Source organism: Pinus tabuliformis, chromosome Q (assembly GCF_031772625.1).
Source record: "Pinus tabuliformis cultivar Carrire ecotype Pingquan chromosome Q, CPIR1, whole genome shotgun sequence".
Lineage (NCBI taxonomy): Eukaryota > Viridiplantae > Streptophyta > Pinopsida > Pinales > Pinaceae > Pinus > Pinus tabuliformis.
Genome location: NC_142296.1, coordinates 11,181,536 through 11,204,391, shown reverse-complemented (window position 1 = coordinate 11,204,391; position 22,856 = coordinate 11,181,536). Strand labels below are relative to the sequence as shown.

Here is a 22,856-nt window from a genome sequence, read left to right as displayed (position 1 = left end):
AAATTGGATGTTTTTCTGCAATTTAGCTAAGCAAAACATTTCATATCTGCAAGATATCTGTTGCAAAGAAGATTTAAAATTTACGCACTGGCTTTTTTGTGTTTAGTCTCTCAAGGGCGTAATCTCAAGGAAAATAGATGTATGGATAATAGATATCTGGGTTATCAGGTGACATGATCAGGACTACAGAGCTAAATTTTAAGAAAAAAAATATAGTAGTCACCTCCTCTTCTTCCTGAATTGGTGGAACCCAAAGACGTTGACCTCGTGAGCGCTTTATTCTCCTTTGTTTCTGTACTCTCTGATAAAGAGCTTGCCTATTTCCATCTGTAGGCAAATCTTGCGCTTCTAGTTCCTCCTTCAATTCATAGACTAGCATTTTACTGGCTGCTTTTGGCTTCCTTGCATCAAGGTCATCTTCACTAATAATATTCTTCTTTAGCTTCTTAATCACTCTTGCAACATCACTTACTTTAGCACCTGCTCCTAAGGCATGTACTCCCTCAATTCGTAGCTTCTTTAGGAGCTTGATGTTGTATGCTTTCCAATTTTCAAAGCAGCGCTGCTTGTATGATGTCTCAATTGGATATGAATAGAAAAACCCTTCACAATCAGGATCTATAGGAGGAGAAGTCCCCCCGCGGGGTACCCACCTCCTCCGCTCACCTGTTAACCCTCCCTCTGCAATATATCTGCACATAATGTGAATATTACTACCATAAGGATGCATATTCAAATAAAAATTGAAGAACCATTTAATATAATGCTTATTTCTCAAATATCAAAAGACAAACCAAAAAGCACCACATGGATCGCAATCTCAGCATACCAGCTCAGAAGTGACATGCATAGGTTAAACATTTGCATTTTAAAATATCTGTAAGACAAGAAAATTTGAAAGATAAAATGTAATGGTCTACTCTTGGTTTTTGTGCTTAAATGATTTGAAGGGATAGGTGTAACAAATGATAGAAAAGAATGTGCTCTGTGAGTAACGATCAGTTTATTGGAAAAAAATCATATGCCACAAGACACATCTTGTAAACTAATGGAAGCATATTTATATAGGATCTAACTGTAGAGTTGCATACACTCAAATTTCAATAACATTAAATCTCAGCATAATACTATCCTACGGATCCAAGAGAAATCAACCAGGCAAACTAGTAGGGTAGATGATGAACAGCACAGGTGTTTTTAATGGGTTGCTAAAAAGTGGCAATTATATGGGCTTACTAACTTTAATGAGGAATCAACACTACCAAAATGAGAGACGGAATATCCTAAAGCACTACATTACCATATTAAATGTATTAATTAAGTGTCTCTTAGAAATATATTAATATGTTAAGGTCATGACTCTTCATCATGATTACTCTTCAAGCTATATAAACCCTGTTACAGCAAAATCTTGCACTTCTTGAGATAAAGTCCAAAACCTCAAGTGCAAAACTCACTGCACCTCAGAGGGGCCCACTGTCACCTCACCAACCCCGTTCTTGCTTCGACCCAGCTCTCCTCTAGTTCAAGGGGGGTTCTCCCTAGGATAGGATTGCTAGGGCTTGGCAGTTCCAAAGTTTGAGTTCAATGGTTCCGAGGCTAAATAGGTTCCCAAACACACAATCAGGGAACTACTGGATGATCTTTGTGAGGAAACCCTAAAAATATAGTTTTAAGGATTATAAAGAGGATAGAAGATCAATACCTTAGTTTTCATATATATATATATATATATATATATTGGGAGCCTATGGAATCAAGAAATTAAACAATTCTAGTGTTTCCATGGAGTGATAACTAGACTCAAACAAGCTAGGGCAAATAAACTAACTTAACTGAGGATTTGAGATTTAGGGCCTCAAATTTTCCAAATGATTAAGAGAGAAAAGCTATAACTATTCCTCAAATACTTGGAAGAAGGGTTTAGCTCAACAAGGAATAATGAAGCAAATATCAAATAAACTAACTTAGCACATGAACATTCATCCCATGAAACATAATACCAAGAGAAAGCAAATAATCTAATTTACTTCACCATTCATCATCCAATATCCACCATAAGTATCCACGAAAAGAGATCACATCACATTCCAATTCCAGCCAAGAAAAGTAAGTCAACTTGTCCATCCATAGCCAAATTATAGAGAGAGAAATCACAAAAATTTCAGACCACCCAAGGGATTTCTCCCCCAAAAGCCAACCATGCCAAAATGAGAGGTAATGCACCTCTATTTATAGAGGAGGTGATCAACTTCTCTCATATTCAAATAATATTTTTCTAAACTACAATACCCTATTCTAGCCTATGGAGGGGCAAAGGCCCTCTTGAACAATTAATTGTTCTAAATTACATAGATTTATGGGCATTCCTGCCACTTGTACAAAATCTATGGGAAAAATCCCTAAAAAACAACCCATCCCCATAAAGAAGGGGCAAATAAAGGGATGTTAGTGCAACATCCAACCTCCAAAGGCCCTTCAATCATGTATCCTCTTCAAGAAACCTTGAAAATGCCATCAACCATCTTCTAGGCTCCTTCAAACATGGGGCACAAGCCCACCAATACCCAAAACATTTTCCAAGAAAAGCTATCTTGTGTAAGTGAAAACCCCAAGCCCTCCTTTAGTAATGAAAGCAGGGGCTTCCAAATGGGGCAATAAAATGACAACTCAACCTTTAAAAGGGGCTTCTAGATGCCACATGTTCAAACTACAAAGGCTCTTTGAATAGCCCACAAAACCCTACTCTTTATTCATGTGTGAACACATGGGTCTCAAAGAGAATTAGGGAGAAAATAAAATGATCCCTTCAACTAGTGCACAAAACCTTCAAACAGAGGGATGAAAATTCCCTAGAATGCAGACACATCATCCTTGCAACACCAACAACAAACCTCACCATTATGACAGCTGCTTTCGAATTAGTTTAAGTGATTTTCAATTAACAAAGGAGGTTGGCTCCTCCATATCCAAATTTCAACCAACACATTGGCCCCTAATACTCGAGAAATTTCTCAGTAAACACTTTAATAGAAGCTATGCCTTTTGTTTCACAAGAATACTTAACCCATTCCTTTTGATTCTTTCCAAGAGAGTCAATGAACAACCTCATAACAACATCTTTATGAACCATATTGATTTTTTAAGTGTGTTGTTGCACAGAATGTCTAGGCACCGCGACAACAGCTCAGATCGGGGACTGTCACCCTGATCCCCAATCTCTCCATTTAAGTTGTCTCCCTATAGCAGGCTAAGGGGGGTAGACCCTATGGAAAAGTGGACTGAAGAAAAACTAGTTGGGAGCCAACCAGTTCGGGAGACACAGTGAAGCGATCAAGTACTTGATTAAGATTTAGCAAGACTTATAGGATTTGATTAGATTTTAAACAATTGATACCAATGCCTTATGGAGTCAACGATCTTGCTAGGGAAATTAAGACCAAGTAATCGATCAGCAACTGCTGCTTACATGAATGACTATTTTATATGAAATGCAAATCCTAAAACTAATGTGAGATGCAAGAATCTTGGTTAATTTTAGTCAAATGCCTATTTAAATGTGAATCCTTCAATCCTTTCTATGTTGAGTCTGATTTCATAGTAATTGGCAGAGAGAAGATAAGGAGAAGCACACTAAGGTGTGATTAACGATACCTCTCCCAAAATTCTAACATACCCGGTGCCTCCGGCGCTGCAGAGAACTGTGGCTCTGACGACTGCAAGGTCACCGTTGTAAGTACTATTAAATCAGGCTTCCCAAGCAAAGATTGATGGATAGCTATCTCTCTATTGACTAAGCTTATGCTTGGAAGTAAATTTTATCTATGCAAAGTTAACTTATATGCAAATGCACCTAAAGATGAGATGACGTTAGACTCGAAAATGGGAAAACACTTATGCCGCAAATACCCTCAATTATCTAAATGAAATGCTCGCCTTTTTTTAGATGAAGACTTAGAAAATAGACTCTTGAAATTAATATAGTTAAAACACCAGCTTATTTCAAATCTTCTTGATACAATTTAGCTCAAAGAGAACAAAAACAATTTTGCAATTCGATATCAATGTCAATAGATGCTAAAAAAAATACTCAATTTATGAAACAAAGAATATGCATTTTATCACAATTCCATGATAGAGTACTTAATTTTCATAAATTAATTTTTAGGACAGCATTAAGAAAAACTTTATGACCGCAGCAATATGACAATGAAAACAGTAAGCTATCAATGATATCTTTATGCCAAAAATTTACCGAAATTTTTCCAAACTTGCCCACATGAATTATAAAGAAATTTCAGCCTGTTGTGATGTGATTTCCAGAATTATATCAGATTTGATATACTTATTACAGCCAGCAATTAAAACATGAAATAAGCTTAATGATGAATGCCCAACTCAAGAAATTAATTCCTTAATGTATTAGACAACCTAGGAACTGATTTTAGGCTAACCCACATGAAATTTTTCCACTGTTATATTCCAGACTTCAGAAACAGAATTATTCAGAGATAATAGTGACCCAAAATGTAGATCTAGGCCAAATTCTTGATACATATCAAACATAAATGACTTATTAATGTATTTAGCAATTTTTTAGTTAATTTCAAACCACCTAGATGTGTTTTTCACCACTATTAGAAAGGTATATGACTGTTGTAGCAAACAGTGAGGAAAAAGATAGTTAAGAGATCAAACCCTTAGGCCCTAGGCCTTGAAGATCACTTGCCCAAGTTGCCAAAAATATTTCAATATCTGAAACACAAATTTTTACCAAATTTTCTACAAAAAACTCACCAATGATTAGCTTCAGAAAATCAAAACTTATGCAAGGGAAACAAGGTGTGAGTTTCCTCTAAATGCCCACGGCTTAGGGAGGAAAATGAGCAGCCCTCTAGTGAACTCGACTTGGCCAAAGTAAGCCTCAAAAGGGCTCACGACATCCCCTTGGAAATCGAATCCCCAACACTTGCCAAAGGTCCTGCAAACACTTGTTAGATGTTGCGGGAAGTTGCTCTTCAAAATCTGCCACACAAGAGTTAGCAAACAATCCAAACAATGGCTGCAAAATAAGTTAAGTATTAATGGAAAAATCAGCAAGATAAAATGTATATGTACAATTATAATTTACAAAAAGCTAAGCTAAAGAGAGTAAATTCTCGTCTTTGCTTAGCCATCTTCAAGATCTTGGATAGAAAATGAAAGAAATGAAGTACAATGTTTTTTTTTAAAAGAGATTTAAATTTAGAAGTTCTCGGCTTGTGTACAAGCTATATGCTGAAATCCCTGCAAAACCACTTTGTAAGATAAGACTATGAAGGTTCAAAAAACAAATGAGAGCTCCTTTAAGAATGTATCAAGAGTGGGTTGGTCTCTCCAAAGACTTCCCCTCACACTTGATTCTGTAATCCCAACAAGATGTTCCCTTTACAAAACTTCAATCAAGAATTAGTTCCATATAGATTTAGCAATAAACAATGATAAGAAACTCTAGAGATTTATTTAAAACCAACTAGAGCATTCTATACCTAGAGCATACTTCTAAATCAAATGTCAATGTAAGATAGCTCTACATTAACAAATCTACAAAAGCATATGGAAGCAAATTAGATCAAAGAATGAGTAAAAAGAATTATACCAATGCTCAACAATTCATCACACTCGAAAAGGAGGAACACCTCATGAATGAAACCCCAAAGTCTTTATTGATATTTCTGAAAGTGTACAAGGTAGCAACACTTCCACAAGCACAATAGCTAGTAACAATCTTATACAATATGAGAGCCTATGCCTCTATTATATAGAGAGTTGGGAGGAAATCCCAATGAAGAATGACAATGACAAATGGCATTGGAGCCAATCCCAATGTAGAAGTGATTAAACAAGTGGTATGAAGTGACAATCCCAAAAAGAAATTTGAATTTGTTGAATGGAGCTCTAATGCCAAGTGTAAAAATCGAATTCTGGCAAGTGGACATCATTTTCTTCTTCACTTATGTGCCAAATTCGAATTTTATGGTGGAATGACAAGTGTATATGGGTGGTAACCCATGTGGGGACAATTTCCCACAAAAATCTCCACCAAATATTCTCCCAAATCCTCCCAAATGTGCATTAACTTCACAAATTCGAATTTCCAAGCAACATTTTTATTTAATGCCAAAAATTTGATTTTATTTGAGCACATGTCCTTTCTTTGATTTTAGGAGTCCACATCACCTTGGAACTTCACTTTAACTCCTCCATAATTTTGCACCTCATTTCCACAACATTTAGCATGTGTGGATATTTATTTTTCTCCATTTATTTAATTTCTAGCTTAATTAATTGCCAGATTTCCCACTAAACTTAAGAAAAGTGGGCTTTGAGGGTCCAAAACACATTATTAACCCCTCAAAGTGTGTCATAGCAGAAAGTTGAGGGTGAGAAGTGCAATTTTGATTACTCATACCCCATACAACTTCTCTAGACTACACTTATTACAATTTAAATACAATTTTATTTGCAATTTTTGACCTGTGGGAAATCTAAAAAATTAAAAAATGGCTACCTAGACCTAACCAAATTCCACGAAATTTTTTGTGTGATCTAGTATGGTAATATACATCGACTCTAGACACTAAGATGTGTCAAGGGCTCAACCTTCAAACCGCCACCCCGGCTTTGGGGTAAAACGTGAGTGAAAAAACCTAAAAAATTATCCGCTTTTGAAAAAGAAGGGATAATTAACCAGATAAAAAAAACACTCCAAGGTGTACTCGTTTGCTAATCAAGTCTCAACATCCTAGGCCTGTTATAGACTCAAAACTCATCATTACTAGTATCACTTATTACAATTTCCCATAGGGTGTGGAATCTGGGTACAAGAAAGATGATGAGAAAATAGAAGTAGAGTTAAAAAATTCTGTTCACTGATGATATCTGATGGTACAAGTGTCCTCTGGATCATCCTTGGGCATGGAGTCTTCATATAATCATCAGATGCCACTCCAATAGTCAACAAAACCAACTAGAGCATTTTATACCTATAGCATACTTCTAAATCAAATGTCAATGTAAGATAGCTCTACATTAACAAATCTACAAGAGCATATGAAAACAAATTAGATCAAAGAGTGAGTAAAAGGACTTATACCAATGATCAACAATTCATCACACTCAAAAAGGAGGAGCACCTCATGAATGAAACCCCAAAGTCTATATTGATATTTCTAAAAGTGTCCAAGGCAGCAGCGCTTTCACAAGCACAATAGCTAGTAACAATATTATACAAATGAGAACTTAGGGCTCTATTATATAGAACTATGGTAGTCAATCTCAATGTAAAAGTGATTAAACAAGTGGCACGAGGTGACAATCTCAAAGAGAAATTTGAATTTGTTGAATGGAGCTCCAATGCCAAGTGTAAAAATTGAATTATGGCAAGTGGACATCATTTTCTTCTTCCCTTATATGCCAAATTTGAATTTTAGGATGGAATGACAAGTGTATATGGGTGGTAACCCATGTGGGGATAATTTCCCACAAAACATCCACCAAATCTTCTCCCAAATCCTTCCAAATGTGCATTAACTTCATAAATTCGAATTTCCAAGTAAGCAGCTACCTCATTTAATGCCAAAAAGTTGATTTTATTTGAGCACATGCCCTTTCCTTGATTTTAGGAGTCCACTTCACCTTGGGACCTCACTTTAACTCCCCCACAATTTTCGACCTCATTTCCACAACATTTAACATGTGTGAATATTTATTTTTCTCCATTTTTTTTAATTTCTAACTTAATTGATTGCTAAATTTCCCACTAAACTTAGGAAAAGTGGGTTTTGATTATTTAAAACACATTTTTAACCGCTCAAAGTGTGTCATAGTAGAATGTTGAGGGTGAGAGGTGCAAATTTCATTATTCATACCCCATACAACTTCTCTAAACATCACTTATTACATTACAAATACAATTTTTATTGCAATTTCCGCAGTGCGGAAAATCTAAAAAATTAAAAAATTACTACCTAGATTTAACCAAATTCCATGAAATTTTTTGTGTCATCTAGTATGGTAATATACATCGACTCTAGACACTAATATGTGTTAGGGGCTCAACCTTCAAACAGTCACCCCAGCTTTGGGGTAAAGAGTGAGTGAAAAAACCCAGAAAATTATCCGCCTCAGAGAAAGAAGGGATAATTAACCAGATTAAAAAATACTCCAAGGTGTACTTGTTTGTTGATCGAGTCTCAACATCTTAGGCCCGTTACATAGTCAAAACTCATCATTTTTTTTCTCGGCAAAGCTATCTAATCTATTATATTATGTACAGGTAAGCATTACATTCAAAAAGACAGGCTGCCCAGGGCCGACTGTGGCACCTTGGGTAGCTTTACTTGACTCAGAATTCGCCCTCGCAGGGGCAGCACTTCCCACATGACAAAACACAGAGTTGTTTCCAGGTCATACCAAAACGGCCCGCGCAGGGGCATCAAACAGACAGACGCGTAACAGACTTTGCAAGGCCTACTGCCTATACTATAGTGAACGTGAACATAAACAAGAACTGAAAAGATACAAACATAGATATTTAGCTTAATCCAGGCCTCGACCGAGACCCAGAACCTATACCAGACCTGAAAGAGAGAAATGTATGACATGGTGTGCCGCTGGGGACTAATCTTCAGGTTTTTCCTCAATAATTCTGCACCAGCCTTGGCCTTCTGGGATGCCTGCCCACATTGCCATAGGGTCCTGCGCTGTGGCCGGCGTCTCCTGCTCTTGAAGTCGGGTAGGGGACTGCTGAAGCTCCTTCTCTGGATTTCCCTCTGCAATTGTCGGCTGCACCACTGGGCGTTTCTCCCCACTGCCCTCTGGAAGTACCTCAGCGGAGACCGGTTGCATTCCTTCTTCGTTCTCCTCAGAAACCTTTGTAAAAAGAACTGAGATGTGTGCGTTAATGCCAGCATTATCCCGCGAGCTGCCAAGGGTAAAAATGACTGAGCCGAACGCTGGAAGCATGGGCGCTCCATCATTGGAGCTGCCGGCCTCCATGAAATGACTGGCTGGAATTGGTGTGGCTCCCGCCCTTCTGTGGCAATAGCAGCAACAGCAGTGATGGTGGACATCCGCTGCAGGGGGGCGTGAAGACTCACCGCGCCCAGAACCTCTTCTACACGGCATTCTTTCACGCAGGCGCACCATGGTTTCAGCGACGCCCACAGCTTGTTCCAGAACAGTGCTTGAGGGCCTGTTATGAGTGCGATCACCCCCAATTGAGTGTTGTCCCCCAAATGTCCCGAAGCAGAGCTCAACCTTACATAAACAGTACCCAGGATAAACAAGTAGGAAGCAATCTTCGTCAGAATGAATGCCTTCGCTCTCAGCATCAATAGCGCAACGCTTTCCCTCAGAAATCTGAGTTGCTTGCTCTGCACTCTGAGCCCAGAACAGCAACATACCTTCCCTCTTAAGCCAGCTGACATTCCCTTGGATTTTGCCCGCATTGATTGCCCTCTGCAATCTCGCCATCGTTCCCTGCGTCCTCATTAAGGATCCTGCTCTGCTCCTCCCGACTTTACGTCTCGGCGGCGAGGGGCATTTAAAATCCCTTGTCTATCACGTGGCAGCACATGCTGGGCGTGTGGCTCCCCATAACCTGGCGCGATGACACCCGCATCCGGGGAGGCAGCCTCTCCTTGGATCAGGCTTTCACATTCCTGGAGCTGGTGCATGTTAGGAATGATATTCGTGCTTCCGAATAGTAGGGGGTGTTCGGTCTCTACCCCAATGTTGGCCAGGAGGTCAGCTATTTTGTTGCCTTCTCTTTTAGTGTGAATGAAGGAGATGGCTCTGTTATTGCTCAGCTTTTGTGCTATATCATTTAGCCTTGCTTCTAGTCTCCAACTGGGTGCTATTTTCCTTGCTTGCGAGCCGTTCTGTATGCGGGTGGCCATGTTGATAAGAATCTGTGAGTCGCCTTCTACAATCAGGGGTAGAAGATTGAGATTCCAGGCTTGCAAAAGACCTTGCCAAAGCCCCTCAAGCTCTGCAGAGTTGTTGGTATCCCATCCCATGTTCCCAAAATATATTTGCATAGGAGTGCCTTCATGGTCCCTCAGTATGCCACCAAATCCAGCTGCTCCTGGATTGCCTTTGGAAAATTCAGCTTATATGAATTTTTAGGGGGGGCTTTCCAATGGCAGATGTCCTTGAAGTTGCTATTAGATGTGCTATTCTTGAGCGTTTCTTGAGGTATCTGCAGCTGCCAATTGTCTAGAATGCTTAGTTCATTATTTGTGGATGGGTGATCTTCCTTAGTCCAGACTTGAAGCGACATCGTTTCTTGTATATTCCTGTGTATCCTGCTCCAGGTTTCTTCATTGGGAGATCGTTTGTTTTTGAATATGCGTTGGTTTCGTTCCTTCCAGATATTCCATAAGACGATCCCCGGGATGATACTCCATAGATGGTTGAGGATCTTGCTTTTGTAGGGACGCTTTGGCCATTGTCTTATGGAGTTGATGATGTCGTTTTCCCCTCTGCATCTTTTTTGGCATCTGAAACCGACCTTATCCCAAAGCTGATTGGCTAGAGGACAGGTATCCAAGAGGTGTTGGAGAGTTTCTTCACTTTGAAAGTAGTTATGACAAATCGAGGGGCCATGAAAGTTTCGCTTTCTAAGCTTATCCCATGTGAGTATTTTTTTATGTCCTACCAGCCAGAGAAAGTAGGAGATTTTTGGCCAGGGTCCGAGCTCCCAAATTTTGCTCCACAGAGGGTCTGGAGGTGTGGGGAAGTTGCATAACACCTTGTAGGCTTCTGAGGTAGTGTAGGATCCCTTGGGTTGGTATCCCCATCTGAGGATATCCCCACCGTTATCCTGCCTTATACTTCTTTTCCTTAGCTCGATCCTCAGCTCTTCTTCCTTCCGAGCATCTGTGCTGTTGAGAATTTGGTTGCTCTGTTTCCATTTTCTAAAACCATACTCCATCTCCGGCGACCAGAATTGGTGAACTTTTTCCTGCTGCTGCTCCTGCCTATCTGGTATCAAAGAAGGGTGAAGAACATTTTTGAGTTTGGGCATTTGGTTCCAGGCATCAGTCCAAAATCTTGCAGTGCGTCCATTCCTGATTTCCCAGAAGCTGTGCTTTTGAATTAGCTGATAGTGCTGTTTGGCTGCATTCCATATTAGCGATCCCTTTTCGGTAGGAGTGAATCTGATGAGTTCTTCTTGAGGTCTATTTGCAGCATATTTGGCCATCCAGATTTTGACCCAGGGCTTATCTGGGTTAGTGATCCATTGCCACCAGATCTTGGCGTTCATAATGGAATTGCTATACTCAGGGTCCCTCAGCCCAAGGCCTCCCTTGTCTTTGGGCATGCATACATTGGTCCATTTAACCAGGGCCCATTTGCGATTGGTAGCTGAGCTGCTCCATAGAAAGTTACGCTGAAGGTTTCTTATGCTTTTTAGAACCCACTTTAGCGCGGCCAGGATAGAGAACAGGTACAGAGGCATTGCCTGAAGGACCGATTTGATGAGAACTACTCGACTGGCTAAGTTTAGAGATCTATAGGTCCAGAGGTTGAGACGGTTAGCAAGTTTCTCAAGAAGGGAGCGCCATGCGGGTTGCTTAATGGCTGATGCCGAGAGGGGTGCGCCAAGGTATTTAGAGGGGAGAGTAGCAGAGGGGAAGCCCAAGATGCGAGTTACAGCAGATTTGACCGAAGGAGTATGAAAGAAGAAAATCTGAGATTTAGAGCAATTGATATGCGTGCCAGAGGCTTCCGAAAAATCCTGGAGGAGGGATTTAAGACGGAGGGCTTCTTGAACAGAGGGATAACCAAAAAGCATCGTGTCATCAACGAACTGCTGATGAGAGGTGGCTGAAGAGTTGTGAACTGAGATGCCTTTGATCTGATGAGAGTGGAGGGCCTGTTTAATGTGTCGACCTAATCCTTCAGCCATGAGTACAAAGAGAAAGGGGGAAAGGGGATCCCCTTGCCGGATACCCCTGGAGGGTTTGAAGGGGCGGGAGGGAATGCCATTCACAAGGATTGAAAATTGAGTGGATGTTATTAGGCTCATAATCCATCGGACCCAAGAGGAGCAGAAACCAAAAGCTTTTAACATATGATATATGTAATTCCAACTTAGTTTATCAAATGCCTTGGAAAGATCTAATTTAAGAAGCATACCTGCTTGCTTTGAGTGCTTGAGGGAGTGAATGATCTCGTGAGTGAGTAGTATACCGTCCATTATTTGTCGGCCTTCCACGTACCCTGACTGTTCCGGAGAGATGAGCCCGGGCAGGAGGGGTTTGAGCCGATTTGCAATGACTTTTGATATGACTTTGTAAATGACGTTGCATAAGGCAATTGGCCTGAATTTATCAGGGGTAATGGAGTCCTCCTCTTTGGGGATGAGGGTGATGAACGTGGAGTTTAGGGAGGGAAGAAGCCAGCGCATAGCCCTGGATTCTTCAACTATCTGCCAGACTTCCTTCTTTATCATATCCCAGAAAGTGTGAAAGAATGTGGTAGTAAATCCATCTGGGCCAGGGGCTTTACCTTCTTTGAGCTGCGACATTGCCTCATCCACTTCCTGGGGAAGAATGGGGCGCATGAGAAGCTCATTGTGTTCCTCCGTAATGAGCTTTGGCACATTGCTGATGATTTTGCTAATAGCCTGTCGCCGGTCTTCTCTTTGCTCTTGATGGACCTGTTGAAAGTGATTGAGGAGCACCTCTTCAATTTCCTCGTGTGTCTCTACTTTTGCCCCTGTATGGTTTTGGATGAAGGGTATGTTGTTATGCATTCTTCTCTGTACTGTAGTTCTGTGGAAGAATTTGGTATTACGTTCCCCCTCCTTCAGCCATCTGACTCTTGACTTTTGCCTCCAGTAAATTTCTTCCTGCTTTCTCCTATCCTCCATTTGGCTATGGATGAGCCTTTCCTGCTCCAGAGTGGCTTCCGTGTACCCTTCCGAGATAATCTTTTGGTGGAGAACCTCCAGATCCTGAGTTAACTCTTGCTGCGCCTCGAAGATATTTCCAAAGATTTCCCTGTTCCATCTTTTTAGGTGATTTTTGAGAAATCTTAACTTCTGCTGGAATTGATACATTTTTGCTCCTTCTGGGGGAATGAACGAGGCCCAGGTGGTCTTGACAAAGTCCTTGAAAGTGGGGTGCGTAAGCCAGAACCCTTCAAAGCGGAAGGGTCTTTTGATTAAGTTACCTGGTCTTTGCCATTGTAGAGCGATCGGCCAGTGATCCGATCCTGTGTGAGCAAGAATGGCTGCTGAGATGTCTCCTCCTAAGTGGACCGCGTTGTCTGAGAGGAGGAAGCGATCCAGTTTGGATGCGATTTGGTATTTGCCAGCCCTGCGATTGCTCCAAGTGAAGGTGCCATTACAAAACGGCATATCTATGAGAGATGTCGATTGGATGAATTCCTTGAAGCGATTGACTTCTGGTTCCAATCTACTCCTCCCTCCTATCTTCTCTGCAGTTTTAGTAATCATGTTGAAGTCCCCAGCAACAATCCAAAGTGGGTGCCTTCTATTGTTACTTAGAGCTTCTATCGTATCAAGGAGCGCTACTTTGCTTCTTGTGTCTTGTGGGAAGTAAACATTTGATAAGTTGCCGTGAATATTGGTGCCCAAAATGTGAAAGGTCGCCTGTATGAGATGGTGTGCTGCATGAAAATCTGTGAGGGATACCGCTTGGGTATTCCATGCTATGGCCAGCCCACCTGAAGCTCCGGAGGCGTCTACTGCAACCGAACGACATCCTGGCCAGGCTTTTGAAAGAATGCTGCCTAGCGTAGTACTATTACACTTAGTTTCCTGGAGAAAGCACATTTGTGGCTTTTCCTTTTTTATCATGTTTTTTAACATCCTGAGTTTTCCGGGGCTGTTTAGCCCTCTTATATTCCAAGACACCAGCTTCATGATTTAACCATTGACAGAGGGCTTGTAGTACTTTGTCAACTTAGCATATCTGCCTGAGTCTACCAGGATTTTCCCAATCTCTATCGTTCTTTGCAGATCTGTCTTTCTTCCTCTTTTTTTTGTATCCTTTGGGCGTAGATTTCCATCCCATTGGCTTCCTGGTTGTATCCCGAGTTGGTGCTGATGATAGGCTCGTGAGATCATTGTTTTACAACCCGGCCGAGTCAACTCGGAAACGGCCGTTCCGAACCGAGCCAGCACCCAAAACAATGACCCGGCTAGCAACTCGGCTCGGTTGACCGAGTCAACTATGACTCGGCCGAGTCATTGGATGACTCAGCCGAGTCATAGTTGACTCGGTCAACCCGGCCGGGTCCGTATTGACTCGGCCGAGTCAATGAAACCACGGCTGGGCAGCGTATAACATGAATTTTATTCACTTTTTTTGTGATTTTTGTTAAAGTTAAAATCAGTTAATGGATTCCAAAGGGTTATGGTAAATTGTTAAGTGCTTTTGGGGTCCATTCCCCCCTCCCAAACCCTATTTAAGACAGCCAAATGCTCTCATTCACTCACAGCAATCTTATGCATTTGAGTGAGAGTCTTCTTTGAGAATTAGTGAGCAGTTCTTGAGCTTGTTTTGGAGCATCAGTGAGGAGTCTTGGAGGAGCATTGTAGCTGGAGTGAGGAGCTTCTTGGGCAGCCATTTGGAGCAGCATTGACGAGCTGATTCTTGGAGCAACCTTGAGGAGGCAGTTTGTGCCTGGAGGTATTTTTTTCCACCTCTATAAATCTGTTTTTACTTAGTAAATTTTAGGTGCATATCAAGAAAGCTTAGAGAGTGTTTTTAGTCAAATGAATGAACATTGAATCAATTTTTTATTTTTTTTTTCATTTTCAGATTGTTTTCCTAGTCAAAAAATGGCACCTAGAGCAAAAGATCCTGCTTGGGCATATGTTGAAATGGTTGATAGTCAGATGCATTGCAAGTTTTGCCATAGGAAAATTAAGGAAGGTCCTGGGGGGATTAATAGGCTGAAACAACACTTGGCAGGGATTAAAGGCCAAATTACTGCATGTCCCTCTGATGAAATTGGGGAGATTAGAAAGAATTTGTTGGCCAGCTTTGAAAAATTTAAAGAAGATAAGGCTAGGCAAAAAGAGATACAGGATGAAATTGGGAGGAAGAGGGAGATACAAAGAATGATGGCTACCAACCCCCACTATGATTTTGAGGGTTCTTCCTCTATCCCTCAAACTGATGCATCCAACCCTTTCCGTTATGTTCCTCCCTCTTTTGGTTCTGTTCAAGATAAGGGAAAGGGTAGAATGAAGGGTGATGTGACTATCAAAAGTTATTTCACTACCTCCTCTCCATCAGATGCACATGGTCCTGAAGTTAGTAAAGGTCATATTCAGCCCACTTTAGATGACCATTGGAAGAAAGAATTGAGGGAGACTGCTTGTGACTACATAGCTAGATGGTGGTATGATGCTGATATCCCCTTTAATGCTGCTCGTTCACCATATTATGAGCCTATGTTTGATGCCATACATGTTGCTGGAAAAGGCTTCAAAGGCCCTAGTATGCAAGAGCTAAGGGGGTTTCGTTTGCAGAAAGAAATTCAATCCATTAATGAGTATTTGCAAGAGTTCAGGGACTCATGGGCAAGAACAGGGTGTACCATCATGTCAGATGGATGGACTGATCAAAGAAACCGTACCCTCATAAACTTTCTTGTCTTCTGCCCACAGGGAACCATGTTTTTAAAATCAGTTGATGCATCTGATAAGGTAAAAGATGGCCACTTGTTGTTTCAGCTATTGGATGAGGTTATTGAGGATGTGGGGGTGGCTAATGTTGTTCAAATCATCACAGACAATGCCTCTAACTATGTTCTTGCTGGTAAACTGTTAGAGAAAAAACACAAGACCATCTTTTGGACCCCATGCGCTGCACATTGCATTGACCTCATGCTTGAGGATATTGGAAAATTAGATTGGGTCAGAAACATTGTAGATAATGCCAAAAGCATAACAAAATTTATCTACAATCATACACTGGTTTTGAGTCTCATGAGGAAACACACTGGAGGCAAGGATATTATTAGGCCTGCCATCACTAGATTTGCTACACATTTTTTGACATTGCAATCTATGCTTTCCCAACATAGAAACTTGCAAAAGATGTTTTCTAGTGATGAATGGAATCAAAGCAATTGGTCTAACAAACCAGAAGGCAGAGAATTGAAAAGGAAAGTCCATGATGAAACTTTTTGGAGAAAGGCAGCAGAGATTGTGAAGCTTGCTGAGCCACTAGTTAAGGTGTTGCGGTTGGTGGATGGGGAAAGGTTGGCTATGGGCTTCATTTATGAGGCTATGGATCAAGCAAAGGAGCAAATAAAGACAGCATACAAGGATAGAGTGGCAAAGTATGGGCCCATTTGGGCAATCATTGATGAAAGATGGAACAATCAACTCCATCGCCCTATACATGCAGCGGGGTATTTTTTGAACCCACAGTATCATTATAAAGCTAAGGAGTCAGGAGCTTTGAGGGGGGAGGTCAGAGATGGACTGGTTGATTGCATTGAACGCATGATCCCATCGGAGTCTGATCAGCTGCAGATACATCAACAGGTCACATCCTTCAGCAATGCAACAGGTACCTTTGGGAAGAACCTAGCAAAGATTGCAAGAGAAGCAGATGAGCCAGGTAAACAAAAATTTCAATTTTCAATTTCTTAATGGTTTTACACTTTTACTTTTTTTATTAAAGACTAAAGTTTGTTAAATCATTTATAATTTGAAAGTTAGATATAATTTGTAATTTTGTTGAGCTCCAGCCTTCATCTTGATCTAACTCATAATTCATTACACTCCTATGTTTTTTGCAGCACAATGGTGGGAGGCCTTTGGTGGCCAGTGCCCTGAATTGCAAAAGTTTGCAATTCGTATTTTGAGTCAAACTTGCAGTGCATCTGGGTGTGAGCGCAATTGGTCTGTCTTTGAGAGGATTCACACAAAGAAGAGAAACCGGTTGGAGCAAAAACGGTTGAATGATCTAGTTTTTGTCCAATACAACCTTCGGCTCAGACGGAACCAATTGCTGAACAAAAGACCTGATTCAGATCCCATTGTGTTGGAAGACATTGATCCAACATCAGATTGGGTAGTGGAGAGTCGTTCACTAGAGTTTGATCCTGATGAGGATCTTGATGAACTTGAACTGGAACATCATCTTCAGCCTGTTCAGTTGAATGCAGATCCCGATCCACCAGCCTCAGTCTCACAGCCAGCAAGGAGTAGGACTCCAGTTGTAGGTGCTTCCTCTGCTCAGCCACGACAGAAGCGCAGCCGCATATCTACTCTATCTCAGCTTGCATCTGCTGCACAGCCTGCTAGTGGTACTGGCACCACTTCTACAGTTGCAGTTGGAGACGATGATGATGAGGAAGAGGCATGGGGCCCCTTGTCTGACTCTGATGATGATGATCCAGAGATTGGTCGAGATGATCTTGGCTCCTCTGGCAGTAGCTACTAGCCAGTAGTACTAGTATTGGAGTCTGGTCACCATCACAGTTTACTTTTGTTGTAGAGGCCATTTCTAGCCTCCTTGGTTATTTGTATTTTGTTTTGAGTCTTTGATCATGTATGACAGTTGACTATGTATTGCCATTGGGTACCATTTTGATATAATGGATTGGTTCATGAGCCTACTTTGATCATATGTTGTCTTCCATCTATATTATAATGCTGTGTGTTTGGAAACATGAATGAAAATCTTTAAAATTATGTTTAAAATATTTAAAATTATGTTTTTTTATAAAAAAAATAAATATTTAATGTATTTTTTACAACGACCGAGTCATTGAAATCGAGCCGGCCGAGTCATTACCGAGTCGGAGTCGGAGTCGGAGTCGATCCTCGGCCGAGTCGGAGTCGGAGTCGGAGTCGTAAAACACTGCGTGAGATGATCACTTCGAGCTTATTAAGTTGGTGCTCTGGAATTGAATCGTATGCTTTCTTTTTGCAAGCAAGTTCTAATTCCAGAATATCTAGGCCATTCAGATCTATGCTTTCTGGCTCTTCTTCCATTATTTGCACTTGATTGCTGTCTTCAATGCTGGTCTCAGGAATCTGGGGGAGGTCTGCTTTTCCGTCAACTTCCATTTCCTTGTGGATCTCTGCTGTATCTTTCTGATCTCGTTTGAGGATAGTAGGGATGATGATGGGGGGTGGAGATTTGGGAGGGGATTTTGATGGAGGGGGAGGTGAAGAGGAAGATGGGTGATCAGGGTTGGCATCAGCATTAGTAGGGAGCTCATCTGAGGATTGGCCAAGAATATCAAAGTTGTTCTTGGTTACTGGGCCATGGGATTTGTTGGGCTGGGGTTTGTACCCATTTTGGGGTTTTTTGTGAGAGCGCTTTCTGCTTGAGACTTTAGTAAAGCCGTCCTGGGCAGGGGTATCTGAAGAGTCAGGGATACTGATTTGGACATTTTGAGGGCAATCCCTAAAGAGATGTCCTAGGGCATGACATTTTCTACACCGAAATGGAACATGTTCATAGTCGAGAGGCTGGATCCATTCTTCATCTCGATGGGCAAGAGTTACCGACTCTGGAAGAGCTTCATTCAGGCGAATGAAAACACATATTCGAGCGTAGGAGATGTACTTACGTGATTTGGTTTCCTCTGCCGCTCTGATGTACTCTCCCACCCCATTTCCGATCCCTCTGAGGATGTCCTCATCCCAGTATTCGTCCGGGAGAGAGTATAATCTGATCCAAACTGGCGCCCACGTCAGATCTTCCTTGTCTGGATTAAATCTGGGGATCCATTCCCTCAGATATAATCCGGCTGAGTTAAAAAAATAGGGCCCTTCTACTAGTATTCTGTATTTGTCCTCTAGGCAGAAAAAGATTGCTGTGAAGAAGCCTTTCGGCCCTAGCTGCAGAGTGACATCTCCCTTGGGTTTCCATTTCGCCGCTATCCAACCATAAAGGGCTTTCTCAGTCGGCCAGAACCCTATAAACTTCCCAATGAGGGCATGATCTCGCATATACTCTATTCGTCTGTCAATCTTGTCTCCCGGCAGCTCTATTCGTGGCCGCTCCTTGGCCACTGGTCTGCATGTTGTTGAGGAAATTTTCGGACCTTCTTCAGGCTTTTCTGTTCCTTCTTGTGGAACGCTGTCTTCTTCTTTCCGTCTTCCATTTTCCTTATTGTCATTTTGGGGTTTTTTCCCCCTGTTCAAGATTTCTTTGTCCACTGAACCGAAAATGACGTTTTGCGCAGGATCGCGCTGCGACGGGGAGGGCTCTGACGCCCCCCCCAGAGGTTGTGCCATAGCGTTGCCTTAATGCTCTGCAGCTCTGTAACGCTGCAGAGGCCTTCTCTCCTCCTGTGATGGTCTTGCCTGGTGTACTGTCGGCGCCGTCGGTAGGTCGCTCAGAACCCTAGCTCCATTCTCATCATAACTTAGGGCTTATAGAGCCATCCAATTATGGTTAAAATACCAGTCAAAACTCATCATTAATAGTACCACTTATTACAATTCCTCGCAAGGTGTGGAATCTGGGTATAAGAAAGATGATGACAAAATAGAAGTAGAGTTAAAAAACTCTGTTGACTGATGATATCTGATGGTACACGTGTCCTTTGGATCATCCTTGGGCATGGAGTCTTCATATAATCATCAGGTGCCACTCCAGTGGTCAAGATGCTCTAAGCCTCCAATTCTGCAGGGAGGTTTGGGCAAATGCATTCCAAAGAACCCAGAAACTATTTGGGAAATTCCACCCAAAGACAATTATATTAAAATAATTAATATTTTTAATGGGGTTCCTAAGTCTAAACCTAGGAAAATTAAAATATTAATGGGCATTAATCTAATTGTGGGTGAATCTTCTAGATAAAGACGGAGATCAAGTCAAAACGATCTAAGCCTTTGATTAGGAGTTAATGTAGGTCGTTGGTTGTTCAACAGGAAGATATAAGAAGGGGTTTGAGGGTCATTTGAAAAATACACCAAGAGAGATCAAGAAATTGATTTTCCGAAGTGAGAAGTTCTCAGGAGGAAAAATCAATTGAGGAGATTTCTTGCAGCAGAGGGACAATCAATATCCGGAAGAAGGAAGTTCTGGAGAGTACGAGGCAAAGAGAGGACAGAAAGACATCCAAAGAGGGGAAGACACTGGCCCATGCAGTGCTGACATAGAGACAATGCAGGCCAAGAGGGAAAGTCGAGTTTCAATTGCCAGGAGCCATGGTGTGAGTCTAGGAGGCATAAGATCAATTTTCTTAGCAAGCAGAGGATCTGAAAGAGGGGCAACGTAATACCCAACAAGGGTGACGTAGAAACTGTCGGGTGACGCAGTTCTGTGTAGAGGCCACACAGAGGGTGATGCAGAGAGCCTCCAGTTCAGTAGGATGAGTCACTGATTCACCCAATGACAGGGTGAGATCATTTCACCAATCTTTTGTCCAGTATTCTCTCTGTACTAGATTTCTTGTTGAGCATCCTAGAATTGTACTTAGATTTTCTCCTGCATAATAATAAAACCCTCAGAGCCACTACACCGATTTTCCCGCATTAGGTTTTTCTGGGTACATTTGTGCAAAAATAACAGTGTCATATTTTCTTTATTGCTTAGTATCTTGTTTCCATATAACAATTAATTAAGTGAAGGTCGCAGTAGCATTTACTTCGATATTTGTCGTAGCAAACAATAAATAACTTGTATGGATTAACAAGTAGGAGAAGTAACATTAGTTTGTTGCAGTAGGGAATCCAGTGTAGGAATTTTCACATCTGTCCCATAGGAGCTCATAACTGCTAAGTGATTTACCTATATCCACCTGCTAAGAGCTTTTGCCACCCTATTCTCCTTTCCTTTGATGTATCTGATATCGAAATCAAACTCACTGATTGTGGCCAACCATCTAGCCTGCCCGGCATTCAGATTTGGCTGGTCAAACAAATACCTCAACCCAATATGACCACTTATCAGTACAAACCTCTTGCCAAGAAGATAGTGCCTCCACATCTTCAATGCATGTATGATTGCTGCTAACTCCAAATCATGTGTTAGGTAGTTCTGCTCATGCTCATTTAGTTTCCATGACTCATAGCATACCACCTGTCCATCCTGCATAAGGACCCCAACAAGTCCTCTCTTGCAAGCATCTGTGCATACTACAAACTCCTTGTCCTAATCTACAACCTTTAACACTGGAGCATGTGTCAACAACTGCTTAAGCTGCTCAAAAATGGCCTCACACTCCTCCGTCCATTCAAACCTCTTACCATTCCTCTACAATGATGTGATAGGATAAGCAATCTTTGAGAAGTTCTTGATGAACCTCCTATAATAGCCTGCCAACCCCATGAAAGATCTCGCCTCATCTACATTCTTAGGAGCTACCCATTCCATTAAGGCCCTTATCTTTTCTAGATCTACTGCAATGCCCTCCTTGGAGATAACATGTCCTAAGTAGTGTACTTCAATCTGAAAGAAACTACACTTGTTGAGCTTAGCATACAATTGATGCTCTCTCAACAACCTCAACATTGCTGCTAAATGCTCGGCATGCTCTTCCTCATTTTTAAAATATACCAACATATCATCAATGAACACAATAACAAACTTATCCAAATACAAACACAACACACTATTCATCAAGCACATAAATGTAGCTAGAGCATTAGTCAAACCGAATGGAACTACAACAAACTCATAATGCCCATTACCTAGTACAGAAAGTTGTCCTGTAAATGTCCTCCTCTTTGATGTGTACCTAATGATATTCGAATCTCAGATCAATCTTCAATAGCACTGTTGTCCCCTTCAACTTATCGAACAAGTCATCAATCCTCGGCAACGGATACATGTTATTGATGGTACTTGTTCAACTGCCTGTAATCAATACACAATATGAGAGTACCATCTTTCTTCTTCACAAACAATATGGGTGCCCCCCAAGGTGATACACTTGCCCTAATGTATCCCTTGTCCAACATTTCTTTTAACTGTAACCTCAACTCAACCAACTTTGGTGTGCTCAGCCTGTAAGGTGCCTTTGATGCAGGTGCTGCCCCTGGCACTAACTCAATAGAAAAATCTACCTCCCTATGAGATGGCAATTTTGTAATGTTCTCAGGAAATACATCCTTGAACTGTTGTAGAATTGGGTATCTACTCAACACATCTACATCCTCAACTTCCCTACCCTTGACACTAGAAATGTGCACTGCAATACCATACACCCTTTCCTACAACTACGCTTTGCTTACATCGTTGTCACCATCCTAACTGATGTGGCTTTCTTCTTTCCCTGCAAGACTCTTGGTTCCCCATTGTCATCAACACACTCAATTGCTTTGTCATAACAATCGACCTTGGTTCTATGAAGGTACAACCAGTCTGTTAGTGTCAGTCTTCCCAGCCTTCCTCCAGTGATCAAATATGCTCTTACAAAGTGGTCTCAGAGTTTCCAAGTCAAATTTTGTCATTTCAAAGAGTTTTCAAGCAAAATTTGGTCACTAGGCATTAGGTCTAGGGTTTGCCTTAACTCCTTCTAAAGTTGTCAAAATGTTGGTCCATGTCACCATTCAACTGAGTCTATCATCATTCATAGGGTTTTCATTGTCATGTCAGTGTCTAATGAGTCATTTTACATCTTGTTCATGCTTCAGTTGTGCCTTGGCAAGGTCATTTCCCTCTCCTAGGGTTTTGAAAGCCAATTTCTCTTGGACGGTCAAATCATCGGCAAAACTTGTTTCCTGATGTTCATACACCTTCCCCTATCCTTAAATTACCTTATCAAACACTTCCCATCCCTTAGATCCGCCAAATTCCTCATTTTTGCACAAACCCTAGTTTCTAGCTACAACCTGGCAATTTTCTAGGTTT

The 22,856-nt window shown here is 41.4% G+C and overlaps 1 protein-coding gene across 5 annotated transcripts in view; it reads right to left on the bottom strand.

The window, feature by feature from the left end:
* Positions 1-22,856, bottom strand: part of PTAC3 (plastid transcriptionally active 3) — a 461,439-nt gene that overhangs the window by 84,799 nt on the left and 353,784 nt on the right. For all 5 annotated transcript variants that reach the window (XM_089383741.1, XM_089383742.1, XM_089383743.1 and 2 more), the window contains exon 9: positions 224-692. In XM_089383741.1, the coding sequence (XP_089239867.1) occupies positions 224-692 (469 nt within the window). The remainder of the gene's footprint in view (positions 1-223; positions 693-22,856) is intronic.